At 44.6% G+C, this 25,033-nt stretch overlaps 1 protein-coding gene and 1 non-coding gene across 4 annotated transcripts in view; both read right to left on the reverse strand.

Annotated features, from left to right (window-relative positions):
- Positions 1 to 25,033, reverse strand: part of Abcc2 (ATP binding cassette subfamily C member 2) — a 65,661-nt gene that overhangs the window by 5,111 nt on the left and 35,517 nt on the right. For all 3 annotated transcript variants that reach the window (XM_052712859.1, XM_052712858.1, XM_052712860.1), the window contains 13 exons: positions 24,436 to 24,603; positions 22,720 to 22,900; positions 19,878 to 20,004; positions 19,483 to 19,618; positions 17,971 to 18,190; positions 17,672 to 17,826; positions 14,810 to 14,965; positions 11,859 to 12,058; positions 8,526 to 8,652; positions 6,679 to 6,780; positions 5,798 to 5,941; positions 3,831 to 3,989; positions 1,517 to 1,683 (listed from right to left, as the gene is read on the reverse strand). In XM_052712859.1, coding sequence (XP_052568819.1) covers positions 1,517 to 1,683; positions 3,831 to 3,989; positions 5,798 to 5,941; positions 6,679 to 6,780; positions 8,526 to 8,652; positions 11,859 to 12,058; positions 14,810 to 14,965; positions 17,672 to 17,826; positions 17,971 to 18,190; positions 19,483 to 19,618; positions 19,878 to 20,004; positions 22,720 to 22,900; positions 24,436 to 24,603 — 2,042 coding nt within the window. The remainder of the gene's footprint in view (positions 1 to 1,516; positions 1,684 to 3,830; positions 3,990 to 5,797; positions 5,942 to 6,678; positions 6,781 to 8,525; positions 8,653 to 11,858; positions 12,059 to 14,809; positions 14,966 to 17,671; positions 17,827 to 17,970; positions 18,191 to 19,482; positions 19,619 to 19,877; positions 20,005 to 22,719; positions 22,901 to 24,435; positions 24,604 to 25,033) is intronic.
- Positions 4,809 to 4,915, reverse strand: LOC128095765 (U6 spliceosomal RNA). Its single transcript, XR_008213373.1, has one exon. It is a non-coding gene; the product is annotated as a U6 spliceosomal RNA (small nuclear RNA).

The raw sequence follows: 25,033 nt of genomic DNA on the forward strand, positions 1-25,033 counted from the left end.
CAGGCACACTGCAGAATTATTAACTTAGCTGGCAGCGGACTTCTGCCTAGGTCAGCTCTGCTTTACAGTAACAGGGATCGCTCCAGCCTCACCTGCTCTCTCGTGCGCCTCTACCAAACGTCGGTCACCACAGGCAGTGAAGCTGTTTGTTCCCTCCCAATCTATGTCAGTTCAATTCCCTAAACCCGTCTGCAACACAGGTCTGAATCAAAGCACTAGGAACGCCAGCGAAGTCAGTCCAGGCAGACAAGAGAAGGGACATCACTGTCACATCCTGCCACAATGTCTCACTGGCCCTCTGCAATGTTGACAGCATGGCCATTTACTCCCCCGCTGTTTCCTGTGCTCGGAGGCCCAGGGCTGTATCTGTGTTGTTTGCCTCTGTGCCCCCGTCCTGGCACACAGTAGGTGTTAATATGTATGTATTGACTGCATATTTAAATGGTCTTTTACATCAGGCTAAACAGCAATTTGAGCCTTGCTGGCTCCTGTGTCTGTTACCAAGGGAAAGCAAGGTGGATGACATTCACTACCAAACCATGTAAGTGCCCCCGTGGGTGAAGTCACCTTAGTCCTGGGTTCAGTTGGTCTGGGGAACAGTCTGGACACCAGGACTTAAGTTCCCTGGGTGACTTCCTCAGTCTAGTTAGAAACTGGGGCTCTAAGCAGGCTTCTCCAGTTGCAGCATGCACACGAGCCACCTGGGAATGTTGCTAACATGTAGTAGGTTCAGGTTAGTAGGCATAGGGTCTGGGGTTCTGTGTTCATATGACGCTCCCAGGTTCATCCAGAGCGTCCAGCCCATTGTTTGAGCTACTGAGTTTCCCTTCCTGTGTTTCACTGCTACTGGTCTGTGTCCTGCCTTCCACTCCTGAGGAACCTGGGTCAGAGCTAGAACTGTCCACGAGCAGCGGGCTTTGTCTAAGGGCTGACATTCAGGATGTGAAGGGAAACCCCAAATGCTCACAGGGAGAATGCCAGAACCCACATTAATGGACCAGAAATGGTTTCAGAATATTAAAAATGTAATGACTCAGAGTCATTGTATCAATTCCAGGTGTTTCCACAATGCTCAAGGGCTTTTCCAGTGGTAAATCTCATCCACGCACCCTTTATATTGGTGGTTCTCAAACTGGAATGCCTTCCATAGCCTGTGGGGATCTTCATGGCCCTGTGTCCAGTCTGTGCTTCATAACAGATAGACCAGACTCTGGCTGGACCAGGGAGCTGGCTATTGCTGCTGAGACTGTGAGACTCTGCGTTCCATGATTCTCCACAATCCTGGCACTTGTAAGCTCACGTGATATAATGCCACATGAAGGGCACATTTAACAACAAAGGCTTTCAAGTGTTTCTGAGCACTTTTACAGCTGTTGTATCATAGTTTTACACATTAGGAATTAGACCTATACAGTGTAAATCCCTAATGCCAGACCATAGCTAATATAGGAACACGAAGAACAGTTCCCTCACATCCTCTCACTGCCTGTGGAAGAAGTAGGTTACCAGACATTACCTCAGATTGTCACCACCCTCTGCCACTTCATGGTACAACCCAAGTTGTAAGCCTTCTACAAAGGATTTGAGGTGAGCCAGTTCCAAGGCCTTCCAAATCTCCTCATCTGAGTGTTTGTTGAAAGGGTCCAGATTCATCCTCAGACTCCCAGAGAACAGGATGGGGTCCTGCAAGTCAGAGAATGGGGAGCTGTCAGCCAAGGACTCAGTCACCCTTTGTGCCAGAAGAAGCGCTCTGAGATGACCTCCTCTAAACCCCCGAAGCCCTGCAGTGTCTGCATCTAGGGAGCTAAGCACAGGGGTAACCGGAGTCCTTGGTTTGCACCTGCTCTGGTCCCTTCTGGAACCTTCCTGTAGACATCCAGATTTGCTGCCGTATCTCTTTAGGAGGTGAGGAGAATATCCCTTCCTGAAACAAGAACTCTTGGCTTACAGATAGACTAGGAAGACAGAAGAAGAGACGGTGTAGTCGTCCGAGAAGATCTTACATTTTGAAGAGGACAAAGAAGAGAATGTACCGAACCAAGGAAACATGGGGGCCGAAGAGAGGTCTCATGCTCAAGCATGAGGACTTGGGTTTGTATCCCCAGCATCCAATAGAAAGTTGAGTGTGGGGGCTGGAGAGATGGCTCAGCAGTTAAGAGCATTGACTGGGCTGGGCAGCAGTGGTGGTGGTGGCGGCGGCGGCGGCGGCGGCGGCGGCGCACGCCTTTAATCTCAGCACTCAGAGGCAGAGCCAGGCAGATCTCTGTGAGTTCGAGGCCAGCCTGGACTACAGAACAGGATCCAGGACAGGCACCAAAACTACACAGAGAAACCCTGTCTTGAAAAAAACAAAAACAAAAAAAGAGCATTGGCTGCTCTTGCTCTTCCAGAGGTCCTGAGTTCAAATCCCAGCAACCACATGGTGGCTCACAACCATCTATAATGGGATCTGATGCCCTCTTCTTCTGGCCTGAAGTCAATAGAGCACTCATATACATCAAATAAATCTTTAAAAAGAAAAACAGCTGAGTGTGGCATCCTGAGCCTATGTGCTGAAGGGAAAGAGGAACAGAGACTAGAGGATATCTGGAGTTACTGACCACTGGCCTAGCCAAAAACACTCATCTCCAGAGACTGGAGAGGTGGCTCTGTGGTTAAAACACTTGCTGCCCTTGCAGAGGACCTGTGTGCAGTTCCCAGTGCCCACACGGCAGCTCACAACTGCCCTTAACTGTCCAGAGGATCTGGCACCCTCTTCTGGCCTCTGTGAGCAGCACACTTACATACACGCAGGCAACACAGTCATAACACACAACATAAAAATAAAGACAACAACCAAAAACTCCAAAACATTCAGGCTCCATGAAAGACCCTGTCTCAATGGAGTGAGAGAGAGAGAGTGACTGAAGAGGGCATGTGACCGAAGGGGGCATCTGATGACGCACATCGGTCAACATCAGACAAACAAATCCTCCACAGACCCTCGGCCACAGTGCAGAGAGAAGCAATGGTTCTACACCTCCTGAGCGTGGAGAGGCCTCCAAGGCAATCCTTACTTTGGTAGGGTCCATAGAGCAAGCCAAAGGGAGGTCTTTCTTGCTGATACAATAAATGTTCCGCTTGCTGGCAGAAACCTGCAGCAAATTCCCTCCTCTATCTTTTAGTCACATCAAATGGGGAATATAAAGCTTAATGGCTTCAAGCTTCAGCAGCAAAATTGCTACTGCTAATTGCAAAGGTCTCAGCAAACCATGATGGGCTCCGGAAGCGCCAAATAATCATCTGCTCTATTTGACTGCTGTGGCGTTGCTGCCACCTACTGGTCAATCCCGGCAGCCACACGTTACGCACAAATTCCAGAGCTCTTCTAAAAGCAGTGTTCTAGGGAACTTGTCTGGAATCCCCGTGCGAAGGTGGGTCCTGAGAGTCAACTTGACAGGGTCTAGAACCATCTAGGAGACAGAGCCCTGGGCATGTTTGCAAGGGAGTATCTAGACGGGGTAAACTGAGACGGGAAACACCTTAAACACCGGCCGCACTATTCCACGAGGCGGGGTCTTAAACTGAGGAGAAAGAGAAAGCACAGCGAGGGCCAGCACTCATCTCTACCTGGTGAGTGCAGACGCAGTGTACCAGGGTCCACTCACGCTGCCATCCTTCCCAGCACGATGGGCCACGCCCCATCTCAAACCCAAATCACCCTTCCTCCTGTAAGTCGCTTCTTGTCAGGTACAACGACAAGCGAAGTGACTAACGGGACTGCCGGGGTGTGCTGTTAATTCATGTCAGTGCTTCTCTACCGTGTGTGCCGGAGTAAGCTCTGGGCTAACCTGCGGGATGATGGTCAGTTTTCCCCGAAGGTCGTGCAGTCCAATAGAAGCAATATCCACTCCATCCACGATGATCTGGCCACCTGCAGACTCTAAGATTCTGAAGAGGCAGTTTGTGAGGGACGACTTCCCAGCTCCGGTCCTGCCCACCACACCGATCTGTGAGCAGAGTTCATTTACACCTAGTTCACATGCAACTCTCGGAGGGAAAAAACTAGCCTGTACAGTCACAAGGTGATAGTCACAGGTGATAAAACCAAACACCTCATAGCAAACATTTTAGTTTGGTTGAGAGAAAACACCTTCCCAGATTTCAGAAAACAGTGGCTCTCCCGCTCCCTCCTCAGTGGCTGTGGGCTGAAAACAGTGATTGGTGGAAATGGACGAGACCTCTCGGCTGTTGTTACAATTAATTTTGGCAATTACACATTTATTCCTTTAAAAAATTTTTTTTTTTTAGTTTGAAAAGTAGAGGGAAAGGGACCTTTGGGGTGACTCGGTAGGTAAAGGCATTTGCTGCTAAGTCAGATGACCTGATGGAGCAAGTTATCCACTGCTCTTTACTTATGGGCATGGGCATGCACACTCATCACATACATAAATAAAAATGTACTAATTTACATTTTTATTACTTCTTTTGTTTTTTTGAAATGTTATATAATTACATCATTTCTCCTTTTCTTTCTTCTGTCCAAACCTTCCCATATACCATTCCTTGCTCTTTCTCAAATCCATTGCCTTTTTCATTAATTGTTACATGCATATGTATATACATATACATATGACTATATATATACATATATACACACACAGAGACACACATATATTCCTAAATATAACCTGCCCTGTCTGTATAATGTTACTCGTGTGTGTATATTTTCCGAGCTGACCATTTGGTATTGGATAACCCTTTGGTGTGCTCTTCCCTGGGGAAGACCATTCCTCCCATTCTCATCCTTCCTTAGCGGCCTGTAGTTCAAAACCATGGAATACATCACAGATTTTTGTGTCCTCCCTGCTCAGGGGCCATGCTAATCTCTTCTGTGCTGCTCCAAGTTTAGTATATGTGCTGCTGAAGGGGGAACTTGTTTGGTTTGGTTTGTTTTTTAGCAGAAAGAAGGAAAAGTTTGTCACCAGGTGAGAAACCTGGTCCTCAGCCTGCTTGCCTGGATTGGTTGATTGGTGGATTGATCTGTCTACCTCAGACCCCAAACCTCGGAGGACAAGACCTCTACAGGAGGGTACTCTGTTGTGGGATGTTCTGTATGGCAAATGTGTTGCTAATTAGTCAAAAAATAAAACACTGATTGGCCATTGGCTAGGCAGGAAGTATAGGCGGGACAAGGAGGAGAATAAATCTGGGAAGTGGAAGGCTGAGTCGGAGAGACACTGCCAGCCGCCATGATGAGAAACAGCATGTGAAGATGCCGGTAAGCCACGAGCCATGTGGCAAGGTATAGATTAATGGAAATGGATTAATTTAAGCTGTAAGAACAGTTAGCAAGAAGCCTGCCACGGCCATACAATTTGTAACCAATATAAGTCTCTGTGTTTACTTGGTCGGGTCTGAGCGGCTGTGGGACTGGCGGGTGAGAGAGATTTGTCCTGACTGTGGGCCAGGCAGGAAAACTCTACCTACAGTACTCCACTTCACAGACCAGAAGAAACACAAGGTCATTTCCTTCCTAGGGACACTATGATTCTCAACAGTTCCCCCTCCAAGCCTGATGCTCCCCATCTCTTTCCTGAGTTCTTCACACACAGTATCTCCTCACAGGGTGGGCTAGCAGGGAGGCAGGATCCAGCCCTCTGGCTGTATTCCTTACATGTTCCCAGACTACAGTAAGTACCCTAATCCTCTCCCTGCACCCAAATGATGGAGACCTTGTGTCCTCCTTCCGTGCCAGACATTCTCTGGTCACAAGGCCTCACAGCCAGAACTGTCTCCAGAACTCTTTATCACCCACCTTCTCGGTGCTCTTGATGTGGCAAGTGATCCCTCTCAGGACCAGATCCAGCTCAGGCCGATATCGGACTTGATAGTTGTTAAACTGGATCTCACCTTTGCTGGGCCAGTCTGCTGGAGGCCTCTTATCTGTCACCCAGGGTGCCTAGCAAGGCAAAAGGATGAGGAGTGATGGGTGCGGTAGTAACTCAGCCAGCACTCCCATGACAGCAGGGTAGCAGGCCCTTAACTGAGTGAGCTGGGCTTTTCTCTTCCAGAGGTTTCTAACTTTAATCAATAAAGAAATGCTATCCTACAAGGTGGCTCTATGGATTTCCAGAATGACACCACCATTCATTAAACCATCTCCTAGTCTTAAGTTTGAGGAAATTAAGTCCTTTGAGTTAGAGCAAGGGAGACTTAGACATGATGGGGCTGGAGAGATGACTCAGAGGTTAAGGGCACTGGCTGCTCTTCCAGAGGTCCTGAGTTCAATTCCCAGCAACTACATGGTGGCTCACAACCATCTGTAATGAGATCTGATGCCCTCTTCTGGCCTGCAGGTATACATGCACACAGAACACTGTATACATAGTAAATAATCTTTAAAAAAAAAAAGGGGGAACATGATTAACCTACTCAAGATAGTTTTTAAAAACGAAGATGTCGCCGGGCGGTGGTGGCACACGCCTTTAATCCCAGCACTCGGGAGGCAGAGACAGGCGGATCTCTGTGAGTTCGAGGCCAGCCTGGGCTACCAAGCGAGTCCCAGGAAAGGCGCAAAGCTACACAGAGAAACCCTGTCTCGAAAAACCAAAAAAAAAAAAAAAAAAAAAAAACAAAACGAAGATGTCCTCTCAAAATGATTTCATGGATCTCCTCCTGAGTTTCACCAATTCTCACCTCATTTTCCACATGCATGTATTCATTTATTCGCTCAACAGCCACAATGTTGGTCTCTGCTTCTGACGTCATCCTTACCAGCCAGTTCAGGGTTTGTGTGATCTATAGAGGAAAAGAAAATTATAACAAACAAACACACACACACACACACACACACACACACACACACACACACCCCAAAAACAATTAAAAAAAAAACCCAAAAACCTCAGGCTCAGAAACCAGCTCAATTAATTAGTTGTAGCACAAGGTTAACGGAGTGGTTACTTTCGGTTCAGGATTGGTAGTATAAAAAGATAATTCTTATTTAATTCTTATTTTCTTAGCCAAGAAATAAGACCAGTGCACTGGTTGAATGGGTAACAATTGGATGCTTAACTGTGTGGTGCTCACATGAAGGGCAACATGGACTTTGAATAGTTCAGGGCAAAGTTCAGGTTGAAAAGGCTGGCTCTGGCGAAGTGGAACCAGAGCTCAGGTCTCCCACCCTAATGCTATTTGTGAATTGTTGTATGTAGGACTCTGCAAATGGCGGATACCCCGAGAAGAGACTCAGGGCATTAACAGACTTTCAAAAAGGCTGCCTTCCCTCCCTGATCTCACCCACTCTTAGCCATCAAGGTGGGATAGCCATATGGACCCTTATCCTCCTTTACGCAAACAAACTCTGGATGTCTCCCTGCTACCACACCAATGTATCCAATTAATAAAGATCTAATAAAGATCTGTCACGGCGCAGGCCAGTACAGTTCAAGGATTACTCAGGTCGGAGCTTCCTTCAGGAAAGGAATCAGGAGTTTGCACATCTGCACAGGAGTTTTGTGGAGTGAAGGGAAGTCAGAGAGAGGAAGGCGCACGATACAGGATAGGACTGTGGTGACTAAGAGTAACAACTTTGTATGGCTCGAACCACATGTAACTGCTGATATTTGACTATTGAATTTTAGTTCACTCCAGTGGTGTCCTGACTCTGCCTTGACTGTCCTGGAAGATAAAGGGAAACGGCACAAAGAACCAAGTGACTCTGGAGAACGACACTCTTTTGGGGTGCCCTATCATGAACCTCATTAATTCTAATGAAGACAGCACTATATAAAGCACACGATGGCCATGCAAACCTCTGGCACAGTAGTCGGAAAAACTGCACAGTGAGATGACCAAATGTCCTGAATAGCTGCTGTGGTGCTAGCACTGCCTAGGATGCTGGGAAATAATGACGTCAGCATGTATCCCCCAGTTGTGCTGGGGTGCTGCAGTGAGATTCATTATATGTTTCTGTCACATTCCTTATTATAATTTGTTTGACTTCTTCTGTGATGTAAGAAAAGCAAACTCGGAAGGTGTTCGTCCAAAGGATTTTCTGATTACCCTAATATCCTGGAGAAGGAATATATAATCTCTGTTGACTAGAACCAATGAAGAAGGCAGAATATAAGAAACCATTAAGTAGAAACATATAAAATTGTCTTTTTGAGTCATTAGAACAGTATGAGTTATGCCCATTTTGCCAGATGGCACTGGCGCCTACTTAAATGAGATAAGGGTTGTATTTGTGTGCAAAGATGTGGGGCCAGGCTTTGCACTCAGTCTTCCTAGTCCTTTTGGATTGGACATGGGCTCCTCAGTATACTTCAGACTCAGTTTAAAATTAATTGACTTGCTGGGTGGTGGTGGCTCACACTTTTAGTCCAGCACTTAGAGGCAGAGGCAGGTGGATCTCTCAGTTCGAGGCCAGCCAGGTCTACAGAGTGATTTCCAAGTTAGCCAGGGCTACACAGAGAAACCCCATCTTAAAACATCACAAAACAACAAAAGATTAATTGACTTAGCCTAGTGTTCAGACTCACATTGAGGGCATTGGACAGAACGAAGCCCACAGTGTCCCCAGTTAAGGAATTTTTATAAATAACCAGAAGCAAGGCTGAACAGAAGACAATCAAGTTTCCAACCAGCTCCAGACGAACTGCAAGCCACCTGCAGGGCAACAAGACCAGAAAGAGAGATGTCATTAGTCTCTACTCCCTCATCTGAACAAGGGACTTGGGAGCCTGCAAAACATTTTTAGAGGGCTTGAGCTGGTACACTGTGCTCTTAGGAGCTACCTCAATTTGATTTAGAAATACTTAAATTCTTAATAACTCATTAAATTGATTTTTTGAGGGAAATGAGTAGCATTTTAAAGGTTCTAGAAGAGTTTTCTAAACTAAAGGAATCTTACAATGCAATATTTCCCAAAGTCCCAAGTTATAAAAATTACATAGGGTAAGTGCTGAAAATATAACATACAAATTAATCTCAAACATTCTTAGGCATTTTGGAGGAGATTTTGATACAAGGACCACATATGAGTTGTGTTTACATTTCTTTGACACAGGGTCTCACTATGGAGCCTTTGACTGGCCTGGAGCTTGCTGTATAGACCAGGTTAGCCTCTAAGAGATCTGCTTGCCTCTGCTGAGGTTAAAGTCATGTGCCAGCAGACTGGCAAGCAGCTGCATTTTAAATGACTGGTGATTTCTTCTGAAACCATAAGGAAGCACTGGAGTGTGAATCCACCCGGAGAGCTGAGACCCTGGCACCACTGCACTGTCATAATATTGCTTTGCAGTGGAAAAAAACTGGGAGTAGAAACCAGTTAGGTGTGGATCGGTTACAGGGAGATGAACTGGGCTGTGTGGGGGAACAAGGAATACATAGTTTAACATCATTCATAAAAGTCAACTTTCTCGAGCTGAAGAGATGACTCAGCAGTTAAGAGCACTGGCTGCTCTTCCAGAATTGAATTGTGAGTTCAATTCCCAGCACCCACATGGCTCACAACCATCCATAATGAGATCAGGTGCCCTCTTCTGGTGTGCAGGCATACACACAGGCAGAACACTATACATAATAAATAAATAAATCTTTAGAAAAGTTAACTTTCTCAAATAAAATATATTTAATTAAATTCTAGCAGACATTACAGTAAGAACCCAATGGTTTTACTCATAAGCCTTTCCTTCTTGGAAAGTCTCTAAGAATTGAAACCAGTGTTCCAAATTACTGATCACCACTAGCCTGCCCTTAACATCTCAAGGTATTCTGAAAGCCACTGAAGAATTTTCGCTCCCCCAAATCTTTCTCTTTTAATGACATACCTAACTGCTTGCCATGGTCTACTGATTCCTAGTCTACTCTGCTGTGGAATATTCCTTTACACTATGTGAAGATATGCCACTGTGGTTGGTTTAATAAACAAACTGACTGGCCAGTATGAACAGGATAAAGTTAGGTGGGAGAGCCAAACTGAGAATGATGGGGAGAAGAGGGGTGGAGTCAGGGGAGTCTTAGAAGATGCCAGCCAGCTGCTGAGCAAGCAGGATGTGTAAAAAATGAGGTAACAAGCCACGAGCCACATGACAAAGCATAAATAGAAATATGGGTTAATTTAAGTGTAAGAGTTAGCTAGTAATAAGCCTGAGCTATCAGTCAAGCATTTACTATTAATATAAGCCTCTGTGTGGTAATTTGGAAGTGGCTCCCAGTATGGGAAAATGCCACACCAACTCCAGTTTCATCCATGTGACATAAACAATTATGTCAATAATAGCAGACGGGAGATATGTGTCCCATGGGACTAAGCTCCCTGGAGGTCCCTGGCAGAGTGCCCGTGTTATGCCTCCTTCTTGAAGGAGATGTGCTTCACAGATCATGAGCTCTCTGGGCTATGGGTTCTGTATAACTGCTTTTCTGATAATGTTCTAATTCATCTATAAAACACAGCCAAAATTAATGAATGCTTGGGTTGTGAACTATGGAGGAAAGGGGAAGCTGGACATGGACCTTATTTAGATACAGCAGAATGAGCTATTCCTTAAAGATCCCAAGCCGCTAGATAATAGAAAGTGTAACAGTTCAGGCACTTCTAGGGAATGGACACTCACCCACTAGGAATCCTTTAGGAATCCCAACTAAAGTGATTTATGACAGAAAACCTTATCTCATAGGAGGCAGATGGTGGGCCCCTCCATTGAGGAAGTTCAATACGGGAAATTTAAGGACTACAGCAGAACCCCTTCCCCTTACAGGCGTAAAAGTATAAGAGTCCATATTTCAGCAGGTAAAAAGGTTTTATAGTAAAGAGATATGTGGTGGAAGAACTGAAGAAAGACTTAGGGAGGATCTGCAGCATCCAAATTGGCTAAGTGGGTCATGAGAACCAGGAAAGTAGAAGTGCATAATAAACTAGCGAGCGGCTGAGATAAAGATGAAGGACACAGCTGCAGCCGCAAAGAAGCCTCCACAAGTCTAGGGACTGTACTAAGTTTAAAAAACACAGACCGCTCTTTGGGTCATAAAGTTCTTGTGGGTAAAGGGATATGTCTAGCGCCGATTAATAATTGTGTGCTTGCTGTTTTTAAAAGATGATGTAATTGAACTATTGCCAAGCTCTTGTTGCTCCTTGTATGACTTGATAGTTTTCTTTTCTGTATATAAACTACTGATTTGCAGAAGTAAAAGTGCAGCAGATTCAAACCACTTCTGAGTGTGTTGTCTGTCTGTCAGTCGCCGAATCCTTGCCTTCCTGACTACCCAAGCTCTGGTCCCCCTACGGTCGTGGTACCCCCGATGGGCCAGTCCGTGGCAGGAAAGTTCCACCTACATTACTCAGGTGACCTTTTCATTTCTTGTCATCTATGTTTTTACTTAAAAATTCCTAACTCTCCTCACTCCAACCTCTGTTTCTTCTGTCACCCTAAAAAGAATCCCATGCCTATGGAGAATCTCATCTCAAGTCTCAGGAAACCAAACAGATATTGTTCAATTTACCTAGCATGTGTCTGCTACTTGAGTTTCCAAATAGTCACAAATGTCACATAACTTTCACCATAACTGTAAGACACATTGTATTCTAACCACTGAAAAATAAAAACATTGATATTTTTCTTACAGAGGCCAAGCTTGGTCAACAGAAACTTGGGATGGAGAACCTGTCTCCAACTCCAAAGCCCATACTCCCTTCTTTCTACTTAAATTGCATGACAGGGGTGTGTGTGTGTGTGTGTGTGTGTGTGTGTGTGTGTGTGTGTGTGTTCAGAATGAATTTTATACCACTGGCTATGCCTGCCCTCCCATGCCAAATGTCAAACACGCAGAACCCTGAAACATACCTTTGAGTAAATACTTAAGGGGGGCCTCACCTGTTGGAGGTAATCCAGGAAAAGACACATTTCTGGTTGGTATCAATCCGTCCCTCACTGCATGTTAGAAATCGCTGCTGGTGCTCAAAGGCACGGATAACAGGCAAGCCTGAAACTGTCTCACTGAAGTGAGAATAGATTGGGGATCTGGTGACAGAATCCAGCCGTCTCAGCTGGCGGGAAGTAGCCACGTAAAACATCTGAACACAAAAACCAAGAGTCAGCTGGTCACACAGCCATCAAGCATACACTGTACTTCTTTTTTTCTGTCCATGACCCAACATTTGCTACTTGATGTCTATGGCTCACATCCAAACAGGAAAGAGGCCCGAAATACTGTGTCTGGCTAGAAGAATGATGAGGTACAAGGAAGAGAACAGTAAGAAGACTATAGTGGTGGGGAACAGGGAGAGACGATTTGAGTTTCTAACCCTCAGGAGGAGCTTTGCAGTCAGACCCATCTCTCTCCTTAGACCATCATATGTTACCCATATGGAAGTTTCTGTACTGGCTACAGAAATGGTCACCAAGATGATTTTGTAAAAGATGCTGGGACCCAATGAGTATATAAGGTAGGGAAGAGATGGCTCAGTAGTTAAGAAAACTTGTCGTTTTTTGCAGAGGTCCTGGGTTCGGTTCCTAGCACCCATATGGTGTTTCACAACCATCTGTAACTCCAGTTCTGTGGGCACCAGACATACAGCTGGTGTACATGCATACAATTCAGGCAAAACATGCATCCACATAAAATAAGATAAATAAAACTCTTAAAAATAGTAGAGAATGCTGAAGTTTGAATTAAAATGGAGATTGACCACTGGAGTGACCAAAACTGTGCCTCCATGGTGTGCTGTTAAAGACAGTCCCGAAGGTATGCAGAATGTTGAGGGTGTAAGAACTGGACTGGTTGTAAGAGAATGTAGGCAAATCACGATGACAGGAATGGTGAACAGGTTCATGGCGCTAATGGAAGCTGCAAGAACTTGCTGAAGTGTAAGGAAAAGCAGAGCATTTGAGAATCAGAGTGCAAAATACTATGTCTCCGAGTTTCTTCACATAACCCCGCCTTACTTGTTGATTTGTTATGAAGAGTTAAAAGGCTGCTGTAGACATGGAAGTGTACCTGCAAAACTCTACCCAGGCACAAGAGGTACTCTCTTACCACAGGTACAAGGCCATACAACCATACTGCAGAGTTCCTCTAGGGTTATCACAAAGGCAACTGGGGGCTGGTGAGAGGCTCAGCAGGTAAAGGCTCTTCTCATGCAAACTTGACAACCAGAGTTTAATCCCCAGAATTCACATAAAAGGAAGAAGAAAACTGACTCCTCAGAGCTGCCATCTGACTTCCACACATGTGCTGTGCACTTGGACACACTCTTAGAATTCTGCCCTCACTCCAGCTACATGACTGCACATGCGCAGCTCCGGTCTTGCATCTTACGTCATCAGTGGGTGTTGATGACTATGTGTGCGCGGTGTAGTCACACAATCTACGCCTTAAAAGCCAGATGCAGCCCCCATGCTCCCTCTGCTCTCTCTGCTCTGTTCCCCTCTCCCCTCACCCCACCATTTTTCTCTCTCTCCAGGCCTGGCTCTCCTCTCTCCTCTCCCCTCTTCCTCCCAATAAAGCTCTCTGTAACTAGGTAGTTGTGGCTGTGGCTCGTGACTTTTCCGCCAGTAACTAGTGCCACCACCAGCGCCATTTATCATCCTTACACACACACACACACACACACACACACACACACACACACACACACACACCAAATAAAATGATTTTATTTTAAAGAATAAAGGCAACTTGCAGGAAAGCATTCTCTTTATAGCTTCCTTTTTCTCATCAATTTTTATTGTGGGCATGAGGAGCCTTCTACTTATTCCAATCTTCTGGGAAGACTGTTGAGTTTAAACTTAAAACACTCACAGACTTGTCAATGAAACTAGATATGCCTTAAAGTGAAGAGATCCAACCCCTGCATAGGGACATCCCCAGGGAGTTATCCCTTTCAAAGACAAAAGCAGCAGCAGCCCCATGCATTCTCTGGAAATGACCTAACCCTTGTGCAGGTGTGGTGGTTGTTTGGTTTTTCATGTGGGGGTGTTTTGGTTGTTTTTCTTGTGGGGTGCTGGTTGTTTTTTGTCAACTTGACACAAACCCAAACATATCTGGGAAGAGGGAATCTTAATTGTGAAAACGCCTCCATAAGATTACCCTGTGGGCAAGTCAGTAGGGCATTTTCCTGATTTATGATTGATGCAGAAGGGCCCTACCTACTGTGGCTGGCACCACTCCTAAGCGGGTGGTCCTCGACGTCTAAGAAAGCAGCTGGGCAAGCCTCCAGGAACAAGCTAGAAGGGCTGCTTCAGTCCCCTCCTCCAGGTTCCTGCCCCATTTGTTTTATTTCCTGTCCTGACTTCCCTCAGTGTGATGGATGTGACCTGGGAATTGTAAGCTGAAATAAACTCTTTCCTCCCCAAGTTGTTTTGGTCATGGTGTTTATCACAGCAGTACAACCCTAAGACAGGGGACCTTATGGAACTGTGAACATTTACAGAGTAATCTCTCCCTCTCCCTCTCTCCCTCTCTCCCTCTCCCTCCCGCTCCCTCTCCCTCCCTCCCTCTCCCATCTCCTGAACCCATCCCCCTCCCCCACTTTCTCCTTCCCTCCTTCCTCTCAGTGCTAGGCAAGTGCTCTGCCACTGAGCTATATTCCTACCCCTCAAAACGGTCTTGAATCCAAACACGTCTTCTACTCACGCTCTCTGGAGTGACATATGCTGTGACCCACACACCAACTGATACTGACAATTGAGCTTTGGATAGTCCCTGTGCTTTCCTGGGCATAGCAAGGATGTTGGAGAAGAGTGACCAAGAGTAAACACAAAAGAAGAGTCTCAGAGATCTCAAAAGCAGAGAGGAAGGGAGACCTAACCATATCCAGACTTACCTGAACAGACACATAAATAATGCCAAGAGGAATGATGATGACAGCGAAGATCGGAGTGGGCATGCAGATCATCACCAGAGTGCTAATTATGCCCAGAAAGCACATAACCCAGCTTCGCAGAGTCTGGGGGAGTATGTCATCCACAGTAGAAATGTCCTGGTGATTGAAGGAGAGAAGGTGAACCAATGGACTCCTAAGACATGGCTCATCTTCCTGCTTCCAGCCTGGAATGTGTGACTTTGGTTGTTGTTGTTATTTAGGCCTTTGTCATTTAACCTCCTCAAGCCATCCACTTGTAATAGATTATACTGATCAGCCCAATAATTAATCACATTTCTGTGAATTCCTTATCTTTCCAATTCTTCCAAATATATGTGGCAATAGTCTTCAGCTTTTTCAGTAGATTTGGTGGATTTTCACTCTTCTCCTTCATCTTCATTAAACCATGCATTGTAAACTACTAGAGCTATTCAGAGAAACCCCCATAACCAAACCAACTCGTTACAGCTTGTGGTTCTAGTAAATGCCCAGGAGAGAGTCCAGCACATTAACAGGCCTTGAATACAGTTAGTTAAACTCTGGCCCCCAAGCTTTGTCTCCACCGTTACTTAAGGAACCATCATGTACTGGGAAGTTGTTTCAAGGGGAGATGAAAAAGGGACTAAATGTGTCTCCTGTCTTGTCATTGTCCCAACCAAGGAACTCAAGATGAAAGATGGGTTTAACTGCCACACTGTCTTATGTCATGTGAAATAAATTGGGAAAATTAACAGATGGGTGGATGATTTGGAGCACTCTCAGAAAGCCTAGCTTATATCTTGGGTTGCCCTTGCCCACCCAACCTTCCTGGAGGATTATGTTAATTCTATATGTTAGAAATATGTGAGCACTAAGACAAGTCCAAATTATTTCAGAAATTCCCCAAATTTTGCCAAGGATGCCTCCCAGAAGAGTTCTGAATTGAGCATGATTTCTGAGTCTAATCTACCTCTCCCAAGTTACATCAACATGCAGATGTGAACTACACCCAGGGCTGGCAGGAAAACCAAATGCTCACTAGCTGTCAGTTCTGTGAAGATTACTTTTGATCCCTACCTAGCACACCTTTTTTCCCCTCATCTACTCTCTCTTCTCTTAAGGACTCAGTCACATTTCTAGAAGACCCCACACCAAACTTCCTCATAGGCATGAGCCACCTCTCCAACAAAATTTACAAATGATTATGAGTTTTATCTTCCATGTAGAAGCAGTCAGCAAGTCTGATTGTAGCCCAACTAACTCCCAAGAAGACCTCTGTGTCCTTTCCCAGAAGATGGACCATACGTATAATGACATTAGAAAGACTACAACGTTTATAAAATTCTTCTGAGAAATATCTTTTTTTTTAACAATTTTATTTATTAATTATGTATACAGTGCTCTGTCTGCCTGTATCCCTGCAGGCCAGAAGAGGGCACCAGATCTCATTACAGATGGTTGTGAGCCAACATGTGGTTGCTGGGAATTGAACTCAGGACCTTTGGAAGAGCAGCCAGTGCTCTTAACTTCTGAGCCATCTCTCCAGCCCCTCTTCTGAGAAATATCTTAATCCAAAAGTATGCATTCTATACTTTCAACTAACTAGCAGACAGCCTATGTAAGTGGTCTCCAATGACATGTTCATTATTTCTACCCTTTAGGAAGAGGAGAAATGGGAACGGTTACCTGTCTACTTTCAAAGCAATTGCGCTGTCCCCAGATCCTCACTGTAGGCGATGATGCACCCTGTATATATCTGATGCAAGATCAAACAATCACCCAGAGCTATTTGTATAGCTTATAAAATTCGTTTTTCCTCCATAAGCAGAGAGCTGAAAGCTTTGCTGACAGAATTCAGAATCACTCAGAATTGCCTGGCTTCTGCCTCTATTCCCGAAACTTCCATTTCTGATGCATTTAAAATAACCAGTGAATGAGGTCTAGCCCATGGAAGGAGCCATCTTCCCATCTAATGGTACTAGGCTCACTGAAAGTACTCGACTGATGGTAGGAAATGAATGATCGAATGCATGTGGTCCCAGAGCCTCCGCAGATGGAAACAATGTTTGAAGACCTTTACCACACAGATGTCCCAGTCCAAAACTCAGACCCATCTCAGTGCTTCTCAAAGCACCACAGGCAGAAGTTGTAGGAATGGAGACAGGTTAAGGAAAGATCTTTCCTGCAGTTCCTTTCATTAACTGTTAAGAGCAGCGAATATGTTTTTACATATGCTTTTTGGTAGAATAATCCTCCTCACCCTGCTTCTACTGCCCACCCCTCCCCCACTACCATCCCATTTCTCTTACTTTAGTGATTTAACTCAAGTCTCACCTTTTCTGACATTTCCCATCCTGGCCATCCAGGTTGAATTAGTACTCTGTTTCTGTCATTCCTTTGTACCCCCAGAACATCTCCATACATGCTATTGCTCTTTTTAGACATATCATGATCCTTCTTTTCTTTGATTTCTCCTTCACTAAATGGTGAGCTGCCAGGCGGTGGTGGCACACACCTTTAATCCCAGCACTCGGGAGGCAGAGACAGGAGGATCTCTGTGAGTTTGAGGTCAGCTTGGTCTACAGAGCAAGATCCAGGACAGGTAGGACTGTTACACAGAGAGACCCTGTCTCAAACAACAACAACAAACTAGATGGTGAGCTCCTGAAAGGCCAGAGATGTTCACCTCTAGGATTCTTGAGACCTCACAGGAAGTACCCCAGAAATATTTGCATGCTAAGTAGACAAAGAGCCCAAACTGCAGAGTTGGGTTGGGTGAGGACTCTCTTATCAAAATCAGAAAGACCCTCAGCATCTAAGCACCCAGGGTGTTGAGATACTTACACCAGCAAATCTGTTCACAATCCGGCCTGTGGGAGTTGTGTCAAAAAAACTCATGGGTGCTCGAAGGATGTTGGTTAAGAGTTGCTTGTGCAAAGTTTTTGATGAATGGTTGCAAGCGTACACACTCCAGATAGTCGCCGAAAGCACAAAGATACCTAGAAAGAGAACCAGTGTCGTCAGCCCCATGTCACAGACCCCTGAAGACACGTGCCTAGGAGACAAGAGCAAATTCTTGTCTCAGTTGTAGGAAATGTACAAGGTCCATAAAGAGGTCTATCCTAGCCATCAGATAGACATACCTTGTGCCAATCCCAGAGCTCCAAAGACGCCAATTCTCATGTCTCTCTGAGAAGCTGGGTAGTCGGTGCCATTGAAGTTTTGAGAGTCACTGGTCCAAGCACTCAGCCAGAGATTAGATCCAATAAAAGCAACAGAATTTAATGCATAGGAAAAGATGATGAAGGCTATTGAACACCATCCTATTGATTGTAGATATTTCAGGTAGATGGAGAACTTTACCTGCAAAGACCGAATCAATACCCCTCAGGTCTTTGGGCAAGAAATTATAGAAAACTAACCATAAGGAGGACTCTGCTGGCTAGTTTTTGTTGTTGTTGTTGTTGTTTGTTTGTTTGTCTTCTTTTTTTTTTTACTAGACATAGAGCTAGAATCATTCTGGAAAGGGGAACCTCAATTGAGAAAATGCCCCTACCAGATTGGCCTGCAGAGGAGCTTGTGTATTTTTTTTTTTTTTGGTTGACCATTGATGTAGGAGGGCTCAGGTCATTGTGGGTGGTGCTACCCCTGGGCTGATAGTGCTGAGTGCTATAAGAAAGCAGACTGAGCAAGCCATGAAGCACAAGCCAGTCAGCAAACTTCCTCCATGGCTTCTGCTTGAGTTCCTGCCTCCAGATTTCTCCCCTTCTTGAGTTCCTGCCTTGACTTCCCTCAGTGATGGACTATTACCTGGGAGTGCAAGATAAAATGAACCCTTTCCCCCACAAGTTGCTTTTGGTTATGGTGTTTTGGCTAACTCAGTCAAGAAGTAGCATCTTCTGGAAAAGTGGGTGGCAAAATTTAATAGTCTGTGATCACCCTTTCTGCACTTGGCCAGAATATGTCAATGCTAAGTACAACACAAGGTAAACAGTCACCAGATTATTAATAAGCATTTAAATGTGATGAACAAAATGCATAAAACAGACTGAGAAAGGCCAGAATTTACTAAGACCTTGGGATTTGTGGTTTTGAGTTTCATTAATTTGAGTTGTGTGCTTGGGTTTGATATATTAGTGCCTCCTAGTGCCTACAGTTGCCCTTCAAAGCAGTTTCATTGTTTTCCACACATCAGAGTAGAATCAGACATTCATCCTTCATAGAGATGGCTTTCTTTCTCTCTCTCTCTCTCTCTCTCTCTCTCTCTCTCTCTCTCTCTCTCTCTCTCTCTCTTTCTTTCTCTCTCTTTATTTCTTCCTCCTTCCTTCCTCCCCCTTCCTTCTAAAGATTTATTCTTTATGTATACAGGTGCTTTCTCTGGATGTATGCTGGCACACAAGAGAGCATCAGATTGTGAGCTGCCATGTGGGTGCTTGGAACTGAACTCAGGACCTTCGGAAGAACAGCCAATGTTCTTGACTGCTAAGCCGTCTCTCCCACCCTGAGACATGATATCTAGAAAGCCTTTGTTCTGTTCTCATTTAAATAATAAATTTGGAGATTTGCAAAGGAACGGAACACGTTGCCCCAGTAGATACGTCCTTTAGTTCCAAGCTCTCTTTCGCTTCAAGCAGAGCTTTCTGTGTGGTGTTTACCTTCCCGGTTTCCACAAATTCCTTCTTAATTAGTTTTTGTCCTTTTACTAGTTCTTCCTTCTCCTTCAAGGCATTCACATTCTTAATTTTCAAGGAGTTTTTGAGGGACTTCCTGTGCCTGCCACTGGACCTGGAGCTGAGGTAGAGAAGGCAAAAGACCCTGAGCATGTAGACACTTTCCAAAGGTCTTACAGCAGGTGTCACAATCACTCTGCGACATCAAAGTGTCCTCAGGTGACCTGCCACATCCATAGCCCTTCCCCCACCCACCCCAACCACAAAGAGCTGAGAGTGTTCATGAGATGGATTCTCTCGGGAAAGGTCCACACAGAAAAAAGAAAGATCAAGAAGGACTAAAGAAGCTGTAAGAGTTGCCAACAGAATACACAGGCTACCTGCGGCTCAGTGTTCGGCGAAGGCTGTTTTCTCTTTTCATGGTCAAGGAAGCTGCATCCTCAGGGATTTCCTCCATAGTTGGCATCAGCCCACACTCATCATCATCTTCCTCACTGTCATCATTGACTAAGGAGACATGTTAGAAGTTAGGGAATAACACAGGACGCCTAACACTATGAAGAAGGAGAGAAAAGCTGTCCTGTATCTTGTTGATCAAGGGAGCTCAGATATATTCACAGGTTAGAATATTTAACCCCATCAATATCAGTTATTAGTACATATTCTCATTGAGAATGCTAGACTAAAAAAGGGATGGGTTAATAACCCATTGGAAGAGAATGGTCTAAAGGAGAAGAAAACCTCCTGAGCTTTCTGAGTTCCTTAGGAGAAGAAAAACCTTCTAGAGATACAGGAATAAACAGCAGTCACCATCCACGGAATCAACTAAAGAGAGTCATATGAATTATAAACACTAATCTTAAAATTCAAGTAGTTCAACATACTTTTATTAACTGAAAGACTTACAAAAGACTTGAAAATGAAATGAAATAAGATATAAAATACAGCATGGGCACCAGTGGAAATAGTGAAGCAAAGATCTCCAGAAATCTGCTCCTCCTTGATAATGAGAGCGCTAGGGGCGGGGGCGGGGGTGGGGGCGGGGGCAGGGAGGAGGTGCCAAACACAACTCTGTCAAGACTCTGAAATCAACCAGAGGTTGGCCACAATTACAATTCAAAACTCTTTTTTTTTTTTAAATGACTGAATCTTGGTAATTGAAAACCTTGCAGTATTTTAATGTGTTCCATTTCCAACTCTCTCTCCTGATATAGCTCCTAAACCAATCATAGGAATCATGATAGATAAGAAAACTAGTAGCCAAGCAGCCACTTCAGGAGACAAAGTGGGTTTAGCACTCCCCCAAGAGCCCCATCCCAGGATAATTGCCTGAAGACTGGCTTTCATGACACCAAAAGGCATCATGTGAGCTTACGAGGGAGGGAAGCAACCAATAGTCCTACCCAGCTATGATGACTATGAAACACACCAATGATCAGCACAGCATGATAACCCTAAGGGTGCAGCAGTGGCTTGTACACCTTTGGCCGTCACCAACAGCTCTCTTACTGGCCTTAAGGCCCATTCAATAAGAGGGAACTAGAAGAGGGTACTGGAAACCTATCCACCTGGGGCTAGTGAAGTCATGGATCTTTCAGGAGAACCTACAACCATAATTTTATTAAACCAGCATAATCTCTAACTGCATTCTAAATATTTATCTTTATACCCACAGATAAATATAGTTCTTACCCCTTATCAAAGAAGCTTTTCTTTGTTATAATAGATGGAGGCCATTAGAGAAAACCACAACCAATCAAAATGTAGAGAACAAAAAAGATTGTGTGGTGCCCATTCCAATTGATACATCTATAACACAACTCCTGAAACTAAGGCTCAAGGATTATTGCAGAAGAGGGAGTAGAAAGATTGCAAGATCCAGAGGAACAGAAACACCCATGAAGTCTCAGGAACATGGCTGCCTACATAATACCTGACCACCAATGACCACCAATGACCACCACCACCAATGGATATTGGTCCTCAACTCTAGACAAAGAACTACAGGCAATGCTGAGAATGGGAGAAACGGTCTTCCACAGCTCCCCATTCAATCATCTAATACTAAGTGGTCAGACCTGAGATTATAGACATATATGTATATTATATAGAGCAGACAGGCTTTATTTATGTATTTAGGAATATATATATATACACACACATATATATATATATATATATATGTATGTATATATATATATGTAACAAGAATTAAAAAGAGGCCAGGAATTTGAAAGAAAGCAAAGGGGGTTGTAGTGGCTTAAAAGAAAATGGCCCCCAAAGGGAGTGGCACTAATGGGAGACGTGGCCTTGTTGGAGTAGGTGTGGCCTGCTGTGGGATGGTCCGTATGGCAAATGTGTTGCTCTGATTAGTCAATAAATAAAACACTGATTGGCCATTGGCTAGGCAGGAAGTGTAGGCAGGACAAGGAGGAGAATAAAGCTGGGAAGTGGAAGGCTGAGTCAGAGAGACACTACCAGCCGCCACGATGACAAACAGCATGTGAAGATGCTGGTAAGCCACGAACCACGTGGCAAGGTATAGATTAATGGAAATGGATTAATTTAAGCTGTAAGAACAGTTAGCAAGAAGCCTGCCAAGGCCATACAGTTTGTAACCAATATAAGTTTCTGTGTTTACTTGGTTGGGTCTGAGCCGCTGTGGGACTGGCGGGTGAGAGAGATTTGTCCTGACTGTGGGCCAGGCAGGAAAACTCTAGCTACAGTGGCCTTATTGGAGAAAGTGTGTCACTGTGGGGGTGGTCTTTAAGGTCTCCTATGCTCAAGCTACACCCAGTGAGACAGACCACTTCCTGTTGCCTGAAGGTCAAGATGTAAGACTCAGCTCCTGTGACAGCACCTTGTCTGCCTGCACACCACCATGTCCCACCATGATGATAGTGGACTAAACCTCTGAAAATGTTTATCTCCCAGCCCAGAACTTTATTCCAAAGGTCTATTTATAACAATGCCAAGGAAAGGGTCAAAGGAACTCCCTCTAGCTAGTTACAGCCAAGTGTAGACCCTTATAAACACCTGATACTCAGGCTTGTGGTCCAATTATCCTCTTTATCCAGACCTGCTGAGTATAACCACTAGGAAACCTAGTTGGCTCCAACAATGCTCCTAATGTAGTTTACTGGATGCTAAATAGTTTAGGGTCTAGATACTGGTTCCATCTAGGACCCCAAGTTCCATCCTGTTCCAACCTTGCTCACATACCTGTGGCCTCTCCTTCTGGCCCTGAATGCTTCATGAATGTTTTCAGATTCTTAGCAAACACTCCTTTCTTGCTCAGCAGATCCTGATAGGATCCTTTCTCTAAGATGGTGCCGTTCCCCAGAACTACAATCTCATCCACTTGGGGAAGGAAGTGAATGCTATGAGTAACCAAGATTCGAGTCTGTAAAAATAATAGTGAATTATTTTGATGAGTCCATGCCCACCATCTTCCCTGGATGGCTTTGTAAAGAGACAAGCAGATGTGTCAATTCACACTGGGGCGTTGCTTCCAAATGCAGTGCCTACTACCTGGCTCCTTTTACTCTATGTTCTCTTCCCAGCATTTCATCTTTAAACATTACCCTACATGTGAAATGAGACTCCTGGAGTCATGGATCTACTCACAGTTATTTTCCTATAGTGTCGGTGAGGTTTACCGGACACATGCTCTCCTCCATGTTCCTGAATAACAACACTGAGCTAAGAGAGTCCCTAGGACCCGTGCCTATCCTTACAGAAAGAGAACTGGTTAATGGTCTCTTTTCACTTACCAGACTTTCACTTACCAGCTAATCAACTGTACAAAAAAGAACTGCCCAGATCTTTCAGTAAGTTAGGGATACTATAGGACAAGAAACATTATTTTTACCCAGGCATCCCTGGCAGTAGAGACTTGACATACCTTGTATTCCTATATTGATTACTGTGATGGTTTGAAAGAAATGGCCCCCAAAGGGAGTGGCACTATTGGGAGGTGTGGCTTTGTTGGAGTAGGTGTGTTCTTGTTGAAGTGTGTCATTATAAAGGCAGGCTTTGAGGCCTCATATATGCTCAAGCCATGCCCAGTGTCCTAGGCCACTTCCTGTTGCCTGCAAGATGAAAGACTCTCAGCTACTTCTCCAGCACCATGTCTGCCTGCATGCTGCCATGTTCCACCATGATGATAATGGGCTGAATTGTAAGCTAGCCACCCCAGTTAAATGTTTTCCTTTGTAAGAGTTGCCATGGTGTTGGTGTCTCTTTACAGCAATAGGAACCCTAACTAAGACAATCACTAACACAGGAACTCCACTCACAGAAAGGCTGATCAACCACCAATGAAGCTGAATTAGAGCACATGGGGCTGTGATGGGCTTCCGAGAGATAACCTAAGCCACTGTATTTGCCCTCTCCCTCACAGTCCAACAGTGGCATCTAGAGTCTTCCCAACTGAGATAGCTAGGGAATATCGTCCTTTATGTCTCCACTCAGAGCAAATCCCTGGTTCCTTTTCCAAGTTCCTTGGTAAGACATAGCTTTATAGGTATTCCTCCGAGGTTTCCACTGCAGTTTGTGACGGCTACCATTAAAGCTCTTTTTTGTTTTTTCAACAAACTTCCCATAGAATATAAATATATATATATATATATATATATATATATATATATATATATATATATATATATCTCCACGAGCCTAAATTTTTCCCCAATTAGACTAAGAGACTCAATATCAGAACAACAGAGTAAGCCTCATATTAGCCAATTTCAGGATAGGCCATGACTTCATAATGGGAGCCTTCAAGAGACATACTTTAATGAGACCAGTCTGACAGGAAGATGATAAATAAAGTCTTCTTTAGGACAATACTGTTCTGAGAGATGTGTATGGTAACACCCCCAGGCCTCTACCTCCCCCACCCCCGGCCTTCGCCTTTATCATTGAATAACCTCTCACCTTGCCACGCAACAGGCCATTGGGGCCCACGACCTTATTGAAAATGTGTTTCCCCACGTGAGCATCCACAGCCGACAGGGGGTCATCCAGAATATAGATGTCTGAGTTTTGATAGGTAGCTCTAGCCAGGCTGACTCGCTGCTTCTGACCGCCACTGAGATTTATACCCTGAAGAAGAAAACAATTTCTATTAAGCAACATGCCCGAGTCCCCCGTTCGCACAGTCTGATAAGGAGGGGAAAAGAGAGACATTTGCCTCAACAAGGTTTTAAGGGCTTTCAAATGTTATGTTTCTTTATGTAAATAAGTAATTTCTATTCAAACAAATAACTTTAGCCCAAAATAATTAGTCATGCCCAACTTACCATTTTCTACCATGCAGTTTACTTATTTAATACTTCTGACACTTTCCACTCTGTGAGAAAGTAGAGCTAACACCAGGGCAGAGTTTCTGTCCCTTATTAGTTGCTCAATCAATGGATTCTGACTTACAGGAAAAGATAACTCTAGAGCTGTTTTTTCACCCGTCTCCTAGTGTCTCAAGATTCTTGCCCCCAGAAGACTGTTATGCTCATTTTTAAAACTGGAGAAAGGATTA

Source organism: Peromyscus californicus, unplaced genomic scaffold (genome assembly GCF_007827085.1).
Source record: "Peromyscus californicus insignis strain IS unplaced genomic scaffold, ASM782708v3 Scaffold_4__1_contigs__length_199733344, whole genome shotgun sequence".
NCBI lineage: Eukaryota > Metazoa > Chordata > Mammalia > Rodentia > Cricetidae > Peromyscus > Peromyscus californicus.